General features: G+C 47.3%; 1 protein-coding gene across 2 annotated transcripts in view; it reads left to right on the top strand.

Annotated features, from left to right (window-relative positions):
- The window catches only part of LOC135519282 (receptor tyrosine-protein kinase erbB-4-like), a 540,414-nt gene that overhangs the window by 461,390 nt on the left and 56,018 nt on the right, over positions 1 to 23,006 (top strand). For both annotated transcript variants that reach the window (XM_064944424.1, XM_064944423.1), the window contains exons 17-19: positions 3,896 to 4,028; positions 14,027 to 14,149; positions 15,475 to 15,573. In XM_064944424.1, the coding sequence (XP_064800496.1) occupies positions 3,896 to 4,028; positions 14,027 to 14,149; positions 15,475 to 15,573 (355 nt within the window). The remainder of the gene's footprint in view (positions 1 to 3,895; positions 4,029 to 14,026; positions 14,150 to 15,474; positions 15,574 to 23,006) is intronic.

Genomic DNA, 23,006 nt, shown 5'->3' with positions numbered 1-23,006 from the left:
CATTTCTATAGGAGAAACCAGTCACACATTCTTGACACACCTCAAACAGCACCTCTACACAATGAAAAAAACATATTACAAACACACCTGGTAAAACACTTTCAAAACCAGCCTACAACCTCCCTCTGTATCACCGGTCTGGAGATGAAAGCCTCCTTGACCACAGGCCAGAGAAGAGCAGCTGAATCCAGGTGGATAGAGAAACCGACCGTGGCTCCACTTGGTATGAATGGAGAGTAGGATAAAGCATTGACAGTGGGAGTTAGTGAGGGCCTATTTAAGAGAGCCGGAGAGGCCAGTTCAATGAAAAATGATGTATTTATTTACTCAATCTGGTTTTGTCTTTTTTATATTTGATATTTAATTGTATAATATCAAGCACTTTAACATAGCACTTAATCCCTTCATCCTTTGGGGGGGATTTCCAATTATGTACTTATTTATTTATTTATTTAATTGAGTGTTTTATTATGATTTTATTATATACATTTTTTTTGTATTGAATGTTTTTTATCCTCAGCACTTTATCAGTAATTGTCTTCCTCCTGTTGTTGAACTGTTTTGGTGACCCCTCGGCGCTCTCGGGTTTTCATGTTCTCTCACCCTCTCCAGACCGGTCAGATGTATAATACAGAAACAGGGCAGAAAGTTGCAATAGGCCCGTGCAACCCAATGTTTGATACCAGCATTAACAGAAACCCTCTTAAACCTAACCGTAACCTAAAAACCTGAACCCTAAACCTAACCCTAAAACTATCCCAAGCTCCTAACCCTAAACCTAACCCTAGCTCCTAAACCTAACCCTAGCTCCTAACCCTAAACCTCACCCTAGCTCCTAACCCTAAACCTAACCCTAGCTCCTAAACCTAAACCTAAACCTAACCCTAGCTCCTAACCCTAAACCTAACCCTAAACCTAACCCTAGCTCCTAACCCTAAACCTAACCCTAGCTCCTAAACCTAACCCTAGCTCCTAACCCTAAACCTAACCCTAGCTCCTAACCCTAAATCTAACCCTAGCTCCTAACACTAAACCTAACTCTAGCTCCTAACCCTAAACCTAACCCTAGCTCCTAACCCTAGCTCCTAACCCTAAACCTAACCCTAGCTCCTAACCCTAAAACTAACCCTAGCTCCTAACACTAACACTAAACCTAACCCTAAACCTAACCCTAGCTCCTAACCCTTAACCTCACCCTAGCTCCTAACCCTAGCTCCTAAACCTAAACCTAACCCTAGCTCCTAACCCTAAACCTAACCCTAAACCTAACCCTAGCTCCTAACCCTAAACCTAACCCTAGCTCCTAAACCTAACCCTAGCTCCTAACCCTAAAACTAACCCTAGCTCCTAACGCTAAACCTAACTCTAGCTCCTAACCCTAGCTCCTAACCCTAAACCTAACCCTAGCTCCTAACCCTAAAACTAACCCTAGCTCCTAACACTAACACTAAACCTAACCCTAGCTCCTAACCCTTAACCTCACCCTAGCTCCTAACCCTAGCTCCTAAACCTAAACCTAACCCTAGCTCCTAACCCTAAACCTAACCCTAAACCTAACCCTAGCTCCTAACCCTAAACCTAACCCTAGCTCCTAAACCTAACCCTAGCTCCTAACCCTAAAACTAACCCTAGCTCCTAACGCTAAACCTAACCCTAGCTCCTAACCCTAGCTCCTAACCCTAAACCTAACCCTAGCTCCTAACCCTAAAACTAACCCTAGCTCCTAACACTAACACTAAACCTAACCCTAAACCTAACCCTAGCTCCTAACCCTTAACCTCACCCTAGCTCCTAACCCTAGCTCCTAAACCTAAACCTAACCCTAGCTCCTAACCCTAAACCTAACCCTAAACCTAACCCTAGCTCCTAACCCTAAACCTAACCCTAGCTCCTAAACCTAACCCTAGCTCCTAACCCTAAAACTAACCCTAGCTCCTAACGCTAAACCTAACTCTAGCTCCTAACCCTAGCTCCTAACCCTAGCTCCTAACCCTAGCTCCTAACCCTAAACCTAACCCTAGCTCCTAACCCTAAAACTAACCCTAGCTCCTAACACTAAACCTAACCCTAGCTCCTAACCCTAAAACTAACCCTAGCTCCTAACCCTAAAACTAACCCTAGCTCCTAACCCTAAAACTAACCTTAGCTCCTAACCCTAAACCTAACCCTAGCTCCTAACCCTAGCTCCTAACCCTGCTCCTAACCCTAGCTCCTAACCCTAAACCTAACCCTAGCTCCTAACCCTAGCTCCTAACCCTGCTCCTAACCCTAGCTCCTAACCCTAAAACTAACCCCAAACCTAACCCTAGCTCCTAAACCTAAACCTAATCCTAAACCTAGACCTAGCTCCTAACCCTAAAACTAACCATAGCTCCTAACACTAATCCTTAATGTAATTCTAACCGTAACACTAATTCTAACCTTAACCCTAAACCAACTGGGGACTAACAAAACATCCCCAGTTGGTCAAATTTATGTTTGTTTACTATTCTTGTGGGGACTTCTGGTCCTCACAAGAATAGTTAAACATGTCCACGCACGCACGCACGCACGCATGCACACACACGCACGCACAAACTACGCACGCAAACACACACACGCACGCACGCACACACACACACACACACACACACACACACACACACACACACAGGCACACTCACAAACTTTCCCTCCACACACACATACAGTATATACACACTGGTTATCATGTTGGCTCAAAATTACAAAAGAGAAAAGGGATGCCGCTCAACAAACACGCTTTTGACTTTCCCCCACTCTCCGCTCTCCATTTGGGTGCACCACTACAAATGTTCACTCGGAGTATGCCTAGGCCTGCATACAACTATGTCTCTTGAAGCCACTTCCTGCCGAAAGCACCATGCAGTGCCTTAGTAAAGTAAATCCATCCCTGTAATATTGTGTAGGAGAGAGGCAGAGCTGGGAGAATGAGGATGTTTGTGTCCCAAATGACACCCTATTCTCTATGCGCTCAGGTCAAAAGTAGTGCACTACATAGGGAAAAGGGGGCCATTTGGGAAGCACCCGATGAGTGAAAGATTGGGAGTTGTTTCATGCGATTCCAAATGAAGTGAGCTGAGGGTGATAACGTTTAATGGGACCTACTCTTCTCTGTGATCTACCAGACCTGCTCATAGCTTTCCTGCTGATTTAAAACACGACTGGAGTGTGCCGAAGCACTGCCACTTTCATCTGTTTTGCACTGTTCTGTTCTTCCGTGTGCTCGCAGCCAAATTAGCCCTTTTATTAAGATAGAGGATAGGCACATTAACTCAGATACACCATTTCATCTCACTTCTCATCCACAATATACTGTGGATACGTCCCAAATGCCACCCTTTTCCCTTTTAAGTGCACCACAGCCAGGGACAAAACTCAATGCTCCCAGTGCAGGCAGATGGACAGAAAGACAGACAGGGGTGTAGAGGGTTAGAGAGATCATGGACAAGGCTGACAAGCAGCAGAACATGTTGTCTTCTCCTGACTTTCATTTCCTTCCCTTCTTCTTTGAACTTACTGCCTAATTTTGTAACAGGGCACTTGTAGATGTTAGATCATGTATTTTGTCAAAGGTTGTAAGCTAAGTAAGAATTGTCCTAATTCTGGTTAGCCAAGTCTGTTGTGACCTCTGGAGTAAGTGCTTATCAGACCTGGGTTTAAATAGTATTTGTTTTCTATCAAATGTTTTGAGCATTTGATTAAGCCTGCTTGGACTGCCAGATGGATAAACTATTCTATCGGTTCCACTTTACCAGACAATAGTAGCTCAATCAAGCGCAGCTAAATGATTAGAAAGAAAACAAATAAGAAGGTTTGGTAACTAGTATCCAGTACTGTGGCCCTATCTCACATCTCTCTCCCTCTTCTCCCTCAGGACTCCCTTGATTGCTGCCGGGGTGATAGGGGGCCTCTTCGTCGTGGTCATTGTGGCTCTGAGTGTAGCCGTGTCTGTCCGCAGGAAGAGCATCAAGAAGAAGAGAGCCCTGCGACGCTTCCTCGAGACAGAGGTATGGCGTGTGAACACACACACACACACACACAGGACAAGGGTAAGGGCCTCCTGAGATGTGGCTCATAGAAAAAGCTTCCATTGGTCTCATCAAAATATAGGGAATAGGGTGCCTTGAGACACAGACCGAATTTAGAGACTCTCAATAAGACGCAGACTGATTGGTTTGACGTTTCAGTTATAGAGTTCATTATTGGTCAAACATTTCCACAATGGATCTCATGTTACCGATCTCATTATTTATCTTATGTCTGTTGTATGGTTGTCACTCTTTTTAATTTTGTTTTTATTGTTGAACTCCGACTACGGAACAAATTTCCCAATTGGGACAATAAAGATATTGAATGATTGATTGAAGTAATAATTAAAGAAAACAGGTGTGAATTGGATCCTACATCCTAGTTGCCTTAGTGAAAAGGATGTCACTTACTGCTCTATGAAGAGCTGTAATAACAGCCTTGTGCTTAATGGTATGTGATGTAGTCTATGATGTGTTCTGTGATGTGTGTAGGGCCACTGGTGGCTGGGGCCCGGGGCTATGAGAACACAGAGAGAGCTTAGGGAATAGACCGACAGAGAGGAGAGGAGGTAGAGAGCATCATCTCCAGCTCAAACAAATCACTTTCTCCTCTGAGGCCTTTCTCCCTCCTTTCTCCATCCTTCCTTTCTCCTTCCTTCCTTTCTCCCTCCTTTCTCCCTCCTCTTCTTCCTTCCTCTCTCCCTCCTCTCTTCCTCATATTCTCCCTCTCCTTTCCTTTGTTACGGTATAGAACACAAGAACTTCTTTGAAACGGATGTTCTACACAAAAATACCATCTCTTTCTCCCTTCTCTCTCTGTCCATTCTCATCTCATTTATCCCTCTCTCTCTCTCTCCCCCTTTCTTTCTCTCCTCTCCTCTCCTCTGTGGCCTCTCTCCCTCCTCTCCCTTCTCCCTCTCCTTTCCTTTGTTATGGTATAGAACATGAGAACTTCTTTGAAACCGGTGTTCTACACAGAAATACCATCAACCCTGGACCCACTCACATGGAACTCACTCTGAACAAGGCTTCAAAGCAACACAAATACAATACCACATCACACCGTGTTAAATTAACAAGCATCTTGTTGCTCTACTTCTATAGACAGTGTTCCACTGTATTGTACCTAGTCCATAAATGTGAACACAACTACCTATACTGTATAACCATTACTATACTCCTGCTTCCTGTTTACAAACATAAGGTCAAACAGAAAGTACATGTGACGCGCTCCATAGTGAAATGGTGCACCGAAGCAGAGGATATGCTGCAGGGCGGCTTTGCTAGCACTGACTGGAATATGTTCCAGGACTCTGCCAATAGCATCGAAGAACTAACCACCTCCGTCACCGGCTTCATCAGAAAATGCATCGTTGACGTTGATCCAACTGTGAAGGTATGCTGCTTCCCCAATCAAAACCCTGGATTAACATTGAGGAATGCCCTAAACTAAAGGACAGAGCTACCACAAACAGGACTATCGCAGCAGACCCTGAGGCTATGGCAGAGGACACAAACGCGCACAAGAAGTCCCACTATGACCTCCGAAGAGCCATCAAACAGGCAAAAGGACAATAGAGGAACAAGGTGGACCCCTATTACACCGGCTCCGATGTTCGACCCGTGTGGCAAGAGCTACAGACCATTAAGGATTACAAAGGACGATTCTCTACTAGACGAACTCAACACTTCGACAAGTGCATGAGGGCCCCAGCCATCCCAGAGGAATAGGTGATCCTGTTCGGATGTGAATAAGGCTTTTAATCTAGTCAAGACTCGCAAGGCCCCGGGTAGGACGGTATTCCAGGGTACGTGGTCAGAGCATGCACAGCCCAGCTGGCAGGCATCTTCACTGTCATTTTCAACCTCTCCTTGTACCAGTCTGTAATCCTCACGTCTCAAGCTGACCCGCATCATTCCTGTTCCCAAGAACTCTGAGGCTACCTGCCATAATGACTACAGCACTACCGACACTGGACCACTCAGATCTGTAACCATGAAGTGCTTTGTAAGGCTGGTCATGGATCACATCAATTCCATCATCCCAGACACCCTGGATCCACTCCAATTTCTATACTGCCCCAACATATCTACAGATGACGCAATCTCAATTGCACTCCACACTGCCCTCTCTCACCTGGACAAGAGACATACCTATGTGAGAATGAGTTCCCTCTCATCACCAAGGTCGGGACCCTGGGACTGAACACTTCCTTCTGCAACTGGATCCTGGACTTCATGCCGGGCCAACCCTAGGTGGTGAGAGTATGTAAAGAGACCTCCGACGCGGAGACCTCCGACATGAGGATCACCTCAACACGGGGGCCCCCCAGTGGTGTATGCTTAGCCCCCCTCTGTACTCCCTGTTCACCCACCACTGTGTGCCCACGCACGACTCCAACTCCATCATCAAGATTGCTGACGACACCAAGGTGGTAGGCCTGATCACCAACAGCGATGAGGAAGTCAGAGACCTGGCAGTGTGGTGTCAGGACAACAACCTCTCCATCAACATCAACATCAACAAGACCAAGGAGTTGACCCAGGAAGTCACAGCTAACCTATTCTCCCTCAGGAGGCTGAAGTAATTAGGCGTGGCCCCTCAGATCCTCAGGAATTTTTACAGCTGCACCATCGAGAGCATCCTGACTGGTTGTATCACCATCTGGTATGGCAACTGCACTGCCCGCTACCGGAAGGCCATACAGAGGATGGTGTGGCCGGCCCAGCGCATCACTAGTGGCAGCTCTCAGCCATCCAGGACGTACACAATATATACAAAAGTATGTGGACATCCCTACAAATTAGTGGATTTGGCTGTTTCAGCCACACCCATTGCTGTATAAAATCAAGCACACATTCATGCAATCGCTCGTAAAATTTCTGCCCTGCTAGAGTTGCCACGGCCAACTGTAAGTGCTGTTACTGTGAAGTGCAAACGTCTTGGAGCAATAACGGCCAAGCCGCGAAGTGGTAAGCCACACAAGCTCAGAAAATGGGACCGCTAATGCTGAAGCGTGTAGCTCATTAATATTGTATGTCCTCGGTTGCAACACTCACTACCGAGTTCCAAACGGCCTCTGGAAGCACAAGAACTGTTCGGGAGCCGTTCACAAGCCTGAGATCACCATGCACAATGCCATGTGTCAGCTGGAGTAGTGTAAAGCTCGATGCCATTGAACTCTGGAGCAGTGGAAACGTGTTCTCTGGAGTGATGAATCACGCTTCACCATCTGACAGTCTGGCGGACTAATCTGGGTTTGGTGGATGCCAGGACAACCCAAAGAATAGTGCCTGTAAAACTGTCAAGTTTGGTGGAAGAGGATTATTTGTCTGGGGCTGTTTTTCATGGTCCGGGCTAGGCCCCTTACTTCCAGTGAAGGGACATCTTAATGCTACAGCATACAATGGCATTCTAGACGATTCTGTGCTTATAACTTTGTGGCAACAATTTGGGGAAGACCCTTTCCGGTTTCAGCATGACAATGCCTTCGTGCATTAAAGCGAGGTCTATACAGAAATGGTTTGCGAGAAATATTGCCAGAGACTCCAGACACTCGCGACATGGACTGTTGTCCACACTCCCGTCTGGCAGGCGGTACCGGTGCATCAAGGCTCAGACCAACAGACTCCTGAACAGCTTCTATCCCCTGGCCGTAACACTGTTAAACGCTGCTGTCCCTCTTCCACAGACTATCGACACTGACTCTATGCCCATCCAGAGGTCTCTACCCACTCAGACACACATACCTTCACTGTCGCTCTTACTCACATGCACACACACATACTCGCATACACACACTTACATTCACCCTCACTTTCACATTTGTTACCTACGCCACACACTTACACACACCCTCACTTCTAGGCTGCTGCTAAAATAATGATTGATTAGATGTATTACTACCATTATGCTGCTGTTCATTGATTATTGATTGCCATTACCATTAGTATTTATCTATTTATCCTGCTACTGGTCACTATTACAACTGTTCACATGTACAGTTGTAAATTGCCACCCTTCCACTTTTCTTGACTAATTCTCTATTTCTTGAAATTGAAAAAATTAATTGGTCTCAACATCGTGTTATTGGATTTTCATCATTGCAGAACAAATTTTATTTTTGGAAACTTAAGTTTACCATTTTAATTGAGAAAATACAGACAAATGGCATGGACAAAATTATTGGCACCTCAGAACTTAGGACTTCAATGCACTGCCTTTGGCAAAGATAACTGCCAACAAATGCTTCTTGTAGCAATCAATGATCTTGCTGCACCTTTCCACTGGCAATTTGGCCCCCTGTTCAGCAGCAAACCGCTCTAGTTCTTGAACCTCAGGAGGCTGAAGGAATTCGTCTTGAATCCTAAGACCCTGACAAACCTCTACAGATGCACCATTGAGCGCATCCTGTAAGGGTGTATCACCACCTGGCACGGCAATTACACTGTCTGCAGCTGCAAGGCTCTCCTCCAGCGGGTGGTGCAGTCAGTTCACTCCGCTACCATCTAGAATGTACATAGTCATTAAACACTGGTCACTTTGAAAATGTTTATACACTATTTTACACACTTCATATGTACTGTATATGAGCCTATATAACTACTGCTGTACAAACCTTTTCTATTCATATACTGTCTATTTCACACCATTATTTCCAGTATATATTTATATTCTGGATTCTGATGTTGCTCATTCTGATATTTCTTAATTTCTTTATTTTATTTTATTTAATTTGTGTGTATTGTTTTTTATTGGTAGGTATTACTGCACTGTTGGAGCTACAAACATAAGCATTTCGGTGCACCTGTGATAAGATCTGCAAAATATGTGTAGACGCTATTACAATTTGATTTGATTTGATTTGACAAACACACACACACTCCTCCATCCACACACCATCTCCTCCCTCCACAGAGTGGGGAGCAGATTGGAGACCTCAATTTCATCCTCCGTACAGACATCAATCTCACTGAATTACCCAGTCTGCCATGCTGTAGAGCTCGACTTGACCAAACCAGGAAGCATTTTGTCTGAATTTGGGACTCTCTACCTCCTCGACTGATCACAATGAATGGATAGAATAGGTAAAGGATGGCTTGGTCCCAAATGGCACCCTAATCCCTATGTAGCTCGCTACTTTTGACCAGGTACCATATCTGGTTGTAAATGGCTAGGATATGATCCACTGCCAAGCAGAGTTGGGGTCAGTTCCATATAATTAGACATTTCAATTCAGTTCTTGAATTTGATAAATTATGTTGAATTCAATTCAAATTTCAACAATCTTCAAGTTATTAATATTGAATTTGTAATTGAATTCTTGGAATTTACCTACCATTGGAATTGATTAATTGAATTATCTTTGAATTCAAAGATTGACCTGAAATTTGAATTGATTTAAATCAAATTTACAGAGACAGAGAATGTAATTAGAGTTGAATTTGTGGAATGAATCCCAACCCTGCTGCTAAGTCTGCATAGCTGCATATACAAGTATTCATCACCACTGCATGTGAAATAGATGAGTTATAAGAGTTACTGTGAAATAACATGAATAACATGTATAGAGAACCTATTATTAAGTTTCAGTATACTGATAGTCATGACTTCATATTTGAGTCACGAACAGTACTGTGGCTAATACCTACTGTGAGAGGGAGGCCTGAAAACTGTCCTGGGCTAGCGCTAGCTCACTGTAAACAGACAGACGGACGGACGGACGGACGGACATTCAGTCTCCCATGTAGGAGAGGAGCGGGTGATCTGTGTTAACAGACATCAGAGACAGGTTCCATTAAAGCTCTCAGTATCACACAGGGCGGTGTAAGAGCCTGAATGTGCTGGTCTCCTGCCATGTCCTTCTACCCTACACTTACAGTGCCATGAAGTGATGGTGCACTGGGCTTTTTACAAGTTATTTCAGTAATGACAAGATTGTGCCTTTTTCCGTAATACCTTACATCACTGGTCTCTCACACTCTCTCCATCCATTCCGCTCCACTGTGCTGTCTTGATTAGCTGCACACACATACAGTACTGTTCACTGCTTTATTATTACGGAACTCACCATTTTTTGGCAAGTCAGTCAATTGAAACAATAACAAAGCGTAAACTCAGCCTATGTTTAGTTAAAAAGCTGAGGGATGGCCCTGGAGAAATGTAACCACGCTCACATTCATAAACAGAGGTATGGATGCAAGGGCTGCCCATCATGACATCAAAATGATAGTTTTAGACATATTTTACATTTACATTGTTTACAAACATTGGAGTAAAACAAGCTTATTTTTGGATTATGATGGGATGCGACAGTTGATCTAAACTCATGAGGCAATTCTAAATTATATTATTCAATAATCATTGTGTGTATATAATTAATCTATAAGTCAAGAAATGGAGCAACTAAGGATTTTAGCTTCAAATAATAACAAGTAATAACAAACAAGAAATGACTGCTCGAAGAGACTAAATAAATGGACACCCTAGTATTCTTCCTCAGGTTTCAGCACCACAGATTAGAGTGGGTTGGTGGACAGCTCCCTCCCGTCCCTTGGAACTACACGTTCAGCACCTCATCTAAGGGTGTTTTCACATAAAGTCCATTTAAAAGAGCCAATCTCAGTTCCTCTTCAAGTGAACTCTGGGGTAAAAAAAAGAGAAGCAAAATAGCTCAGTTATCTTTGTATTCACACTGCCCTTGCTTTTGAATGAGGAGTGAAATCCATCTCTGAACTTTTGACATCTCACTTCACCTATGTTGTGGTCCAAGTCCTCTTTGTATTCACATCGCTATGTTTAGAAAGGAACCAAGATCTTTTCCCAACATTCACTCAGTGCACTCTGGGTTTTTACAAAGTGCAGGACAAGCCATTCCATCAGAAGGTGCTATCGGACAGCTAGATATTGTACATACTTACATTTGGAAGCTAATAGATTGCATTTAAAAATCAGAAGATAATATTAACATGTAAATATTATGAGTAACATAATAAAGAGCAGAAGAATAACAGCAGATTGAATAATGATGTAATTGAAAATGTAGGCACTGCCCCTTTAAGAGCTCAAATTTATTTTGTACCCTATGTTGTGATTCTCACCAAATATGTTGTCTTCTCACGCTATTCAAACCCCACTATCGAGTAAACACTTTATGAAACTCTCTTAGCCTATAGATCACATATCGCAAACAAATCATCTTGAACTAAGAACTCCATACATATTCTGGAATTTCTGTGCATCCTTGATCAATATGCAAAAACAGCACACGTTTATTTCTGAGAACCTGCACATCACCATCTTCTCTCTTTTGTGGACCAAATGTGGGGGGTTGTGGCAGGGGAAACAGTATTGCAGTAGTCTAGCGTGTGGTGCAGGAATAATGACAAGCGAGCCTGGGGAGCTTTGTGTTCACATTGCCCTAAATAAAGGGAACCAGGCCGTGGAATTCAAGCGAACCGAACTCCGAACACCTCTAGAAGTGGTCTCAGTTCGGTTTGCTTCAGAGGCTCTTTTGGGGGTTCTGAATTCCTTTGGAGTGTTCACACTGCACAAAAACATTCAAAACAATTGGCTGAAATCGACCAAGTGTGAAAATACCCTAACAGACAGCTCCCTACAGTCTTGGGCGAAGGTGAGGTTGCTGGCTGTGTGTGGCCCTCTGGCTCATCACAACCGTCTGATTAAAAAACAATAGCTGTTCTTTATTTAAATGGTATTTTGAATCAGCCTTACATGAGAGGACAGAGAAGAGAGAATGGGAAGGAGAGGGAGAGGGGGAAGAAGAGGGGGAGGAAAGAGATAATGATAGATAAGGAAGAGGCAAGGAAGATGAGAGAGGAAGGAGAGAGGGGGAAAGAGAGGGGGAGGAAAACAGATGAGAAGGACAGGGGGAAGAAGAAGAAGAGGGGGAGGAAAGAGATGATGACAGATAGGGAAGATGGGAGAGGAAGGAGAGGGAAAGAGAGGGGGAGAAAAACAGACGGAAAGGGAAATGGGGAAGGAGAAGGAGAGGGGGAAGAGGAAGAAGAGGGGGAGGGAGAGGGGGACTAAAAATATATGGAAGGACATCCATCCCATCTTCTTTGCTCCTTCCATGTCCATTCTATATCTCTTTCCTCCCTCTCCCCCTCTTCTTCCTCTTCCCCCTCTCCTTCTTTCCTATCTACCCATTCTCTTTCTCACTCTCTTTCCCATCCCCCTCTTTCCTCTTCTCTGTCCTCTCCTGCAAGCCTGATTCAGAACTCCATTTAAATAAAGAACAGCTATGTTTTTTTAATTAGAGTGTTGTGATGAGCCAGAGGACAGAGCCGAAGCAGAGAGGAGAGCTGATTTACTTCTTCTCCCTTTCTCTATCTGTCTCTCCCTCCCTCACATTCTCTCTCTTTTTCTTCCATTTCTCGCTGTCTCTCTTTCTCTCTCTCTCTCTCTGCTCCTTCCCCCTCTCTGTCTCTGCTCCTTCCCCCTCTCTCTCTGCTCCTTCCCCCTCTCTCTCTGCTCCTTCCCCCTCTCTGTCTCTGCTCCTTCCCCCTCTCTGTCTCTGCTCCTTCCCCCTCTCTCTCTCTACTCCTTCCCCCTCTCTGTCTCTGCTCCTTCCCCCTCTCTGTCTCTGCTCCTTCCCCCTCTCTGTCTCTGCTCCTTCCCCCTCTCTCTCTCTACTCCTTCCCCCTCTCTGTCTCTGCTCCTTCCCCCTCTCTGTCTCTGCTCCTTCCCCCTCTCTGTCTCTGCTCCTTCCCCCTCTCTCTCTCTACTCCTTCCCCCTCTCTGTCTCTGCTCCTTCCCCCTCTCTGTCTCTACTCCTTCCCCCTCTCTGTCTCTGCTCCTTCCCCCTCTCTCTCTCTGCTCCTTCCCCCTCTCTGTCTCTGCTCCTTCCCCCTCTCTCTCTCTACTCCTTCCCCCTCTCTCTCTCTACTCCTTCCCCCTCTCTCTCTCTACTCCTTCCCCCTCTCTGTCTCTACTCCTTCCCCCTCTCTGTCTCTGCTCCTTCCCCCTCTCTCTCTCTGCTCCTTCCCCCTCTCTGTCTCTGCTCCTTCCCCCTCTCTCTCTCTACTCCTTCCCCCTCTCTGTCTCTGCTCCTTCCCCCTCTCTCTCTCTACTCCTTCCCCCTCTCTGTCTCTGCTCCTTCCCCCTCTCTCTCTCTACTCCTTCCCCCTCTCTGTCTCTGCTCCTTCCCCCTCTCTCTCTCTACTCCTTCCCCCTCTCTGTCTCTGCTCCTTCCCCCTCTCTCTCTCTACTCCTTCCCCCTCTCTGTCTCTGCTCCTTCCCCCTCTCTGTCTCTACTCCTTCCCCCTCTCTCTCTCTGCTCCTTCCCCCTCTCTCTCTGCTCCTTCCCCCTCTCTGTCTCTGCTCCTTCCCCCTCTCTCTCTACTCCTTCCCCCTCTCTGTCTCTGCTCCTTCCCCCTCTCTGTCTCTGCTCCTTCCCCCTCTCTCTCTCTCGCTCTCTCTTTCTCTCTCTCCACTCTGTTTTCTTTCTCTTTCTTTCTCCCTCTATCTCTCTCTCCCCTCCTTTCCTCTCTTTTTCTCTCTTTCACTCGCTTCCCCTCTCTATATCTCCCCTCCCTCACTTTCCATCTCTCTTCCTCCCTATCCCTCTCTCCCTTCCGGTGGATTCATTGTTCTCCACTTGAAAGATAATGGAACTACGCGAGCCTATACTCCTCTTCAACTGTTGTTATTATCCACCCTCTCGTTCTCTCTATCTCTCACAGTTCTCCATCTCTCCCAGTTATCCATCTCTTTCCCTCTCTCTTCCCCTCTTCTTTTATATTTGTCACTTTTGCCTCTCTGGTAAGTCTCTTTGAAAGTTTCTCTTCGAAAGATGAAAGAGTGCCATACCCATGGGAGATGTGACTGGTTGGTTTCTTAATAGCTTGCTAGATTGATTGGTTGATTGACGGGTAACGGAGGGAGGGTCTGTTTATTGTAGTCATTGACTGTTTATTTGACTGATGAGTTGATTGATTGTTTCTCCCTGTAGCTGGTGGAGCCCCTGACACCTAGTGGTACAGCCCCTAACCAGGCCCAGCTCCGCATCCTCAAAGAGACTGAACTCAAGAGGGTCAAGATACTGGGCTCGGGGGCCTTCGGCACCGTCTACAAGGTATCAACTTATCACATGCACTCACACCACTTTTTTTGCTAGTTAGAAATTGGGAGGCGTTTCAAGGTGGAGGGTGGGAGAGAGAGAATGATAGGGAGCCTGGGGAGATGATAACAGGAAATGAGAATGGAAGGAAAGAGGGAGGGAGGGAGATAGGGAGGGAGGAATGGAAGCAGACGGAGGAGAGTTGCCATAGGCACGTAGTAAGGATCACATGCAAATCCAGGTCAGGTCTGCTGTGACTCAAGCAGGAGAGAGGATAAGAGCAGAGAGATAGCCCTGAACTATGGTATTTCTCACAGTGTAAGAGGTCTGAACTACTGTATTTCTCACAGTGTAAGAGGTCTGAGCTACTGTATGTCTCACAGTGTAAGAGGTCTGAACTACTGTATGTCTCACAGTGTAAGAGGTCTGAACTACTGTATGTCTCAGAGTGTAAGAGGTCTGAGCTACTGTATGTCTCACAGTGTAAGAGGTCTGAACTACTGTATGTCTCACAGTGTAAGAGGTCTGAGCTACTGTATGTCTCACAGTGTAAGAGGTCTGAACTAGTGTGTCTCACAGTGTAAGAGGTCTGAACTACTGTATGTCTCACAGTGTAAGCGGTCTGAACTACTGTATATCTCACAGTGTAAGAGGTCTGAACTACTGTATGTCTCACAGTGTAAGCGGTCTGAACTACTGTATATCTCACAGTGTAAGAGGTCTGAACTACTGTATGTCTCACAGTGTAAGAGGTCTGAGCTACTGTATGTCTCACAGTGTAAGAGGTCTGAACTACTGTATATCTCACAGTGTAAGAGGTCTGAACTACTGTATGTCTCACAGTGTAAGCGGTCTGAACTACTGTATATCTCACAGTGTAAGAGGTCTGAACTACTGTATGTCTCACAGTGTAAGAGGTCTGAGCTACTGTATGTCTCACAGTGTAAGAGGTCTGAACTACTGTATGTCTCACAGTGTAAGCGGTCTGAACTACTGTATATCTCACAGTGTAAGAGGTCTGAACTACTGTATGTCTCACAGTGTAAGCGGTCTGAGCTACTGTATGTCTCACAGTGTAAGAGGTCTGAACTACTGTATGTCTATAAACCAGTGTCTGCCTTTGTGACTCAGCAGCTGTGTAGTCTTACCTCCCCTATTCCCACTTCCCTTTTTTACAAATGTTTCTTGTTCCCTTCATGTAACTCACCTCTCCTGTCCTCCACCTCTCCTCTTCCTCTCCTATCACCCCATCTAACTTTCTCCCCATCTCTCCACCCTCCTCTCCCCCTCTAATTTACCTCTCATCTCCTCTCCCCCTCTCTCCTCCTCTCCCCCCTCAGGGTATCTGGGTGCCGGAGGGTGAGACAGTGAAGATCCCGGTCGCCATCAAGATCCTGAACGAGGCAACGGGACCCAAGGCTAACGTGGAGTTCATGGATGTGAGTGTTTTACTGGCTCCGTAGAGACCCCATACACTACACCACCACCGCCACACACCACAGGCTCACAGCGCCAATGGCTGACGACGTTACGATCCCCAGTCATTCATAAAACATTCAGCACTCTTTTATTTCAAAAGGAAAAATGGATGTCAAGAATCTAATGATGTTATCTACTACATCTGTGATGCAACCTCAGTGAAATCCCTCCTAGCAACCCATTTCCACTGTGTTTTAATCTCTATCTATTACAACGTGGTTAAATTTCTACTTTTATCAATCTTGCTTTGATGTGTGTAGACATGCGCGTGCATGTACGTTGTGTGTCTGTGTGGGTGTGGGTGGGTGGGTGGGTGTGTGTGTGTGTGGGTGGATGTGTGTGGGTGGGTGGGTGTGACACGTAGCACGTGTCTTAGAAGGCGATCTTAGTGATGGCCCCCAGGAGGAGCCAGAGGCAGGCTGGGTATTTCCCGCAGTGCATCATCAGCTGAGTGCCATGCTAATGAGCTTTCCCTTCCCTCACTTCCTCCCTCCTATCTCTCTCCTCCTCTCATTATCCTCTTTTCTCCCCTCATCTCTTCCCCTCTCCAAGAGAGGAACCAATGGGGCTCAGCAGACCTGGTTTCAAATACTATTTGAAATAAAAAAATGCACTGCTTCATCCTGCCTGGAGTGGATTATTATATTGGTTCAATGGCATCAGACAGGCTAAATTAAGCACAGTATTTGAAATTCTTTTAAATATTAGTTGAACCCAGGTCCAGTGCTCTCTGCTGCCTTGGCTGGTGGGATAGCTGACTGTCAACTGGAGGACAGCATGAGGGAGGAGGGGGGATGAAGGGGGAGGAGGACCTTCAGATGTCTTTGACTAAACAGGAGGGGTCAATGTGGAGAGGTAGGGAGGGGAGACTCAGCCTGTGTTCCAAATGGCATCTTATTCACTATCACAGGAGGCTTCTGAGGACAGGATGGCTCATCATAATGGCTGGAATGGAGCGAATGGAATGGCATCAACCATATGGAAACTGTGTTTGATGTATTTGAAACCATTCCACTCATTCCTCTCCAGCCGATGCCACGAGCCCATCCTCCCCAATTAAGGTGCCACCAGCCTCCTGTATTCCCTAAATTGTTCCCTGCCCTATGGGTCCTGGTAAAAGGTAGTGCATTATAAAGGGAATAGGGCGCCATTTGGGACGCAAACTCACAAGGCTGGAGAGACAGGTATCAGACTGAGGAGACTTGAAGGAGCTGCCTCCCTCCTCTTTCCTCCCTCTTCTGTCCTCCCTCCTCTTTGCTCCCTCCTCTGTCCTCCATCTTCTGTCCTCCCTCCTCTTTCCTCCCTCTTCTGTCCTCCCTCCTCTTTCCTCCCTCCTCTGTCCTCCATCTTCTGTCCTCCCTCCTCTTTCCTCCTTCTTCTGTCCTCCATCTTCTGTCCTCTGTCCTCCCTCCTCTGTCCTCCCTCCTCTGTCCTCCCTCCTCTTTCCTCCCTCTTCTGTCCTCCATCTTCTGTCCTCTGTCCTCCCTTCTCTTTCCTCTCTCCTCTGTCCTCTTTCCTATCTCCTCTGTCCTCCCTCCTCTTTCCTCCCTCTTCTGTCCTCCATCTTCTGTCCTCCCTCCTCTTTCCTCCCTCTTCTGTCCTCCATCTTCTGTCCTCTGTCCTCCCTCCTCTGTCCTCCCTCCTCTGTCCTCCCTCCTCTTTCCTCCCTCTTCTGTCCTCCATCTTCTGTCCTCTGTCCTCCCTTCTCTTTCCTCTCTCCTCTGTCCTCTTTCCTATCTCCTCTGTCCTCCCTCCTCTTTCCTCCCTCTTCTGTCCTCCATCTTCTGTCCTCTGTCCTCCCTCCTCTTTCCTCCCTCTTCTGTTCTCCATCTTCTGTCCTCTGTCCTCCCTCCTCTTTCCTCCCTCTTCTGTCCTCCATCTTCTGTCCTCTGTCCTCCCTCCTCTTTCCTCCCTCCTCTTTCCTCCCTCTTCTGTCCTCCATCTTCTGTCCTCTGTCCTCCCTCCTCTTTCCTCTCTCCTCTGTCCTCTTTCCTATCTCCTCTGTCCTCCCTCCTCTTTCCTCCCTCTTCTATACTCCATCTTCTGTCCTCTGTCCTCCCTCCTCTTTCCTCCCTCTTCTGTCCTCCATCTTCTGTCCTCTGTCCTCCCTCCTCTTTCCTCCCTCCTCTTTCCTCCCTCTTCTGTCCTCCATCTTCTGTCCTCTGTCCTCCCTCCTCTTTCCTCCCTCCTCTGTCCTCCATCTTCTGTCCTCTGTCCTCCCTTCTCTTTCCTCTCTCCTCTGTCCTCTTTCCTATCTCCTCTGTCCTCCCTCCTCTGTCCTCCCTCCTCTTTCCTTCCTCCTCTGTCCTCCCTCCTCTGTCCACCCTCCTCTTTCCTCCCTCCTCTTTCCTCCCTCTTCTGTCTTCCATCTTCTGTCCTCTGTCCTCCCTCCTCTTTCCTCTCTCCTCTGTCCTCTTTCCTATCTCCTCTGTCCTCCCTCCTCTTTCCTCCCTCTTCTGTCCTCCATCTTCTGTCTTCTGTCCTCCCTCCTCTTTCCTCCCTCTTCTGTCCTCCATCTTCTGTCCTCTGTCCTCCCTCCTCTTTCCTCCCTCTTCTGTCCTCCATCTTCTGTCCTCTGTCCTCCCTCCTCTTTCCTCCCTCCTCTGTCCTCCATCTTCTGTCCTCTGTCCTCCCTTCTCTTTCCTCTCTCCTCTGTCCTCTTTCCTATCTCCTCTGTCCTCCCTCCTCTGTCCTCCCTCCTCTTTCTTTCCTCCTCTGTCCTCCCTCCTCTGTCCTCCCTCCTCTGTCCTCCCTCCTCTTTCCTTCCTCCTCTGTCCTCCCTCCTCTGTCCTCCCTCCTCTTTCCTCCCTCCTCTTTCCTCCCTCTTCTGTCCTCCCTCCTCTTTCCTCCCTCTTCTGTCCTCCATCTTCTGTCCTCTGTCCTCCCTTCTCTTTCCTCTCTCCTCTGTCCTCTTTCCTCTCTCCTCTGTCCTCCCTCCTCTTTCCTTCCTCCTCTGTCCTCCCTCCTCTGTCCTCCCTCCTCTTTCCTCCCTCCTCTGTCCTCCCTACTCTGTCCTCCCTCCTCTGTCCTCCCTTCTCTTTCCTCTCTCCTCTGTCCTCTTTCCTATTTCCTCTGTCCTCCCTCCTCTGTCCTCCCTCCTCTTTCCTTCCTCCTCTGTCCTCCCTCCTCTGTCCTCCCTCCTCTGTCCTCCCTCCTCTTTCCTCCCTCCTCATTCCTCCCTCCTCAATCCTCCCTCCTCCCTCCTCCGTCCTCCCTCCTCCCTCCTCCGTCCTCCCTCCTCTTTCCTCCCTCCTCTTTCCTCCCTCCTCTGTCCTCTCTCCTCTGTCCTCTCTCCTCTGTCCTCCCGCCTCTTTCCTCCCTCCTCTTTCCTCTCTCCTCTGTCCTCTTTCCTCCCTCCTCTGTCCTCCATTTGCTCTCCACCCTCCTCCATCTCTGCGCTTCTCCCTCCGTTCTCCTCCCTCCGATCTCCTCCCTCAGGTCTCCTCCCTCCCTGCCATGGAGGATTTAGGAAGAGGAGGCAGCACAGCGTCTTCATTTAAACAGCAATCAAAGCGCAGTGGCACGCGTCTTCAGATTGGACGTGGAGACACACACGCAGACACGGACACACACAACACGCACACACAAACACACACGCACACACAACACTTGCACACACAACACACATGCACACACACAACACACACACGGACCCACATGGATGTAGAGATGGCCCCTGGCGATGTTTGGCCAATGAGCAGCAGCCCTGTTTACTCCTGTAGCTAGCAGCATAGCAGGAGGATGAATACTCATTAATTAAGAAGACTGTCAACACCATGGTAGTCTAGACCACTGTTTGTGTGTGTGTGTGTGTGTGTGTGTGTGTGTGTGTGTGTGTGTGTGTGTGTGTGTGTGTGTGTGTGTGTGTGTGTGTGTGTGTGTGTGTGTGTGTGTGTGTGCGCGTGTGTGTTTGTGTTTGTTACCGGCAGGGCACCAGTGTGAGTTATTCCTTTTGAAGGCCTAAGCACAGCTCTGGACCCTTCTTTGTTTCTGCTATAATAAACCTGAGACAATGACATGTCATATCCCTCTCTCTGTTAATGGAGATGGTGTACCAAGTTTGGTTTGTTCAACTGTTTAGAAGACACATGTAGATGTAGACGACACGTATACGACACACGTAGACGACACACGTAGACGACACACGTAGACGACACACGTAGATGTAGACGACACGTATACGACACACTTAGACGACACACGTAGACGACACACGTAGACGACACACGTAGACGACACACGTAGACGTAGACGACACGTATACGACACGCGTAGACGACACACGTAGACGACACACGTAGACGACACACGTAGACGACACACGTAGATGTAGACGACACGTATACGACACACGTAGACGACACACGTAGACGACACACGTATACGACACACGTAGACGACACACGTAGACGACACGTAGACGACACGTAGACGACACGTAGACGACACACGTAGACGACACACGTAGACGACACACGTAGATGTAGACGACACGTAGACGACACACGTAGACGACACACGTAGACGACACACATAGACGACACACGTAGACGACACACGTAGATGTAGACGACACGTATACGACACACGTAGACGACACACGTAGACGACACACGTAGACGACACACGTAGATGTAGACGACACGTAGACGACACACGTAGACGACACAGGTAGACGACACACGTAGACGACACACGTAGACGGTTGCGACAATGGCGGCGGATAGTTTCAGAAATAGAGGGTCCAGATTGTCAAGCCCAGCTGATTTGTACGGGTCCAGGTTTTGCAGCTCTTTCAGAACATCTGCTATCTGGATTTGGGTAAAGGAGAACCTGGAGAGGCTTGGGCGAGGAGCTGCGGGGGGGGCGGAGCTGTTGGCCGAGGTTGGAGTAGCCAGGCGGAAGACATGGCCAGCTTGTTGAAGTTTTCGATAATCACGGATTTATCGGTGGTGACCGTGTTACCTAGCCTCAGTGCAGTGGGCAGCTGGGAGGAGGTCCTCTTGTTCTCCATGGACTTCACAGTGTCCCAGAACTTTTTGGAGTTGGAACTACAGGATGCAAACTTCTGCCTTAAGAAGCTGGCCTTAGCTTTCCTGACTGACTGCGTGTATTGGTTCCTGACTTCCCTGAACAGTTGCATATCGCGGGGACTATTCGATGCTATTGCAGTCCGCCACAGGATGTTTTTGTGCTGTTCGAGGGCAGTCAGGTCTGGAGTGAACCAAGGGCTGTATCTGTTCTTAGTTCTGCATTTTTTGAACGGAGCATGCTTATCTAAAATGGTGAGGAAGTTACTTTTAAAGAATGACCAGGCATCCTCAACTGACGGGATGAGGTCAATGTCCTTCCAGGATACCCGGGCCAGGTCGATTAGAAAGGCCTGCTCACAGAAGTGTTTTAGGGAGCGTTTGACAGTGATGAGGGGTGGTCGTTTGACTGCGGCTCCGTAGCGGATACAGGCAATGAGGCAGTGATCGCTGAGATCCTGGTTGAAGACAGCAGAGGTGTATTTGGAGGGCCAGTTGGTCAGGATGACGTCTATGAGGGTGCCCTTGTTTACAGAGTTAGGGTTGTACCTGGTGGGCTCCTTGATGATTTGTGTGAGATTGAGGGCATCTAGCTTAGATTGTAGGACTGCCGCGGTGTTAAGCATATCCCAGTTTAGGTCACCTAACAGAACAGCTGGGAGCTGAGGGGGGTCAGTAGCAGGCGGCAACAGTGAGAGACTTATTTCTGGAGAGAGTAATTTTCAAAATTAGTAGTTCGAACTGTTTGGGTATGGACCTGGAAAGTATGACATTACTTTGCAGGCTATCTCTGCAGTAGACTGCAACTCCTCCCCCTTTGGCAGTTCTATCTTGACGGAAGATGTTATAGTTGGGTATGGAAATCTCAGAATTTTTGGTGGCCTTCCTGAGCCAGGATTCAGACACGGCAAGGACATCAGGGTTAGCAGAGTGTGCTAAAGCAGAGTAAAACAAACTTAGGGAGGAGGCTTCTGATGTTGACATGCATGAAACCAAGGCTTTTTCAATCACAGAAGTCAACAAATGAGGGTGCCTTGGGACATGCAGGCCCTGGGTTTACCTCCACATCACCCGCGGAACAGAGAAGGAGTAGGATGAGGGTGCGGCTAAAGGCTATCAAAACTGGTCTCCAAGAGCATTGGGGACAGAGAATAAGAGGAGCAGGTTTCTGGGCATGGTAGAATATATTCAGGGCATAATGCGCAGACAGGGGTATGGTGGGGTGCGGGTATAGCGGAGGTAAGCCCAGGCACTGGGTGATGATGAGAGAGGTTGTATCTCTGGACATGCTGGTTGTAATGGGTGAGGTCACCGCATGTGTGGGAGGTGGGACAAAGGAGGTATCAGGGGTATGAAGAGTGGAACTAGGGGCTCCATTGTGAACTAAAACAATGATAACTAACCTGAACAACAGTATACAAGGCATATTGACATTTGGGAGAGACATACAGCGAGGCATACAGTAATCACAGGTGTTGAATTGGGAAAGCTAGCTAAAACAGTAGGTGAGACAACAACAGCTAATCAGCTAGCACAACAACAGCAGGTAAAATGGCGTTGACTAGGCAACGGGGCCGACAGATAAAACATAAACAAGCAGAATGGAGTACCGTGATTAATGGACAGTCCAGCGTGCATCAGCTATGTAGCCAAGTGAACAGTGTCCAGGGGGCAGCGGTGGATGGGGCAGGGAAGCTGGACTGGCGAGTGTTATCCAGGTTTAAAAAAAATAACAATGACTAAATAGCTTGTAGCTAGTTATCTGGTTAGCTTCTGGAGGTTCTTGAGTGTGTTCTAAAAGTTAAAAATAATAGCGATTCCGTATCACATTGGGTGAGGCAGGTTACCGGAAGGTATAAACAAATTAAAAATCGAAAAGAGATAGAAAGTAAATATGGGTCCAGTGAGTGTTTGGGACGCGGCGATTCAGACGGTTAGCAGGCCTGTGCTAACAAGCTAACAGTTAGTAGGCCGGGGCTAAACAAGGTAGCAGTTAGCGGACCGGGGCTAGACAAGCTAGCAGTTAGCAGGCCGAATTAGCAAGCAAGGGGATAGCAAGGGCTAGAGAGTTAGCCTTTGAAGGGACGTCGCGATGGGGTGAGTCTGTTTATTCCTCTTCATGCGGTGACATCGATAGACTAGTCCTGGGTCCGGGTATTGTAGCCCAGGAGTATGCTACGGTGGTAGCACAGGGGCTCTGGCCGGGCAAGCTTCAAGCTAAGTGGGTGGAAACGCTAGCCAGGAGTAATCATCCGGGGTTGCGGTTTAGCTTGATAGCTAGTTGTGAAGATCCAGCTGAAAAATGTTCTGTTTGCGGTGGGTATCCGGGGATAAAAAATAAATAGGTCCGTTATGCTCTGGTT

Source organism: Oncorhynchus masou, chromosome 29 (assembly GCF_036934945.1).
Source record: "Oncorhynchus masou masou isolate Uvic2021 chromosome 29, UVic_Omas_1.1, whole genome shotgun sequence".
Taxonomy (NCBI): domain Eukaryota; kingdom Metazoa; phylum Chordata; class Actinopteri; order Salmoniformes; family Salmonidae; genus Oncorhynchus; species Oncorhynchus masou.
This window is presented reverse-complemented; position numbering and strand designations above follow the sequence as displayed.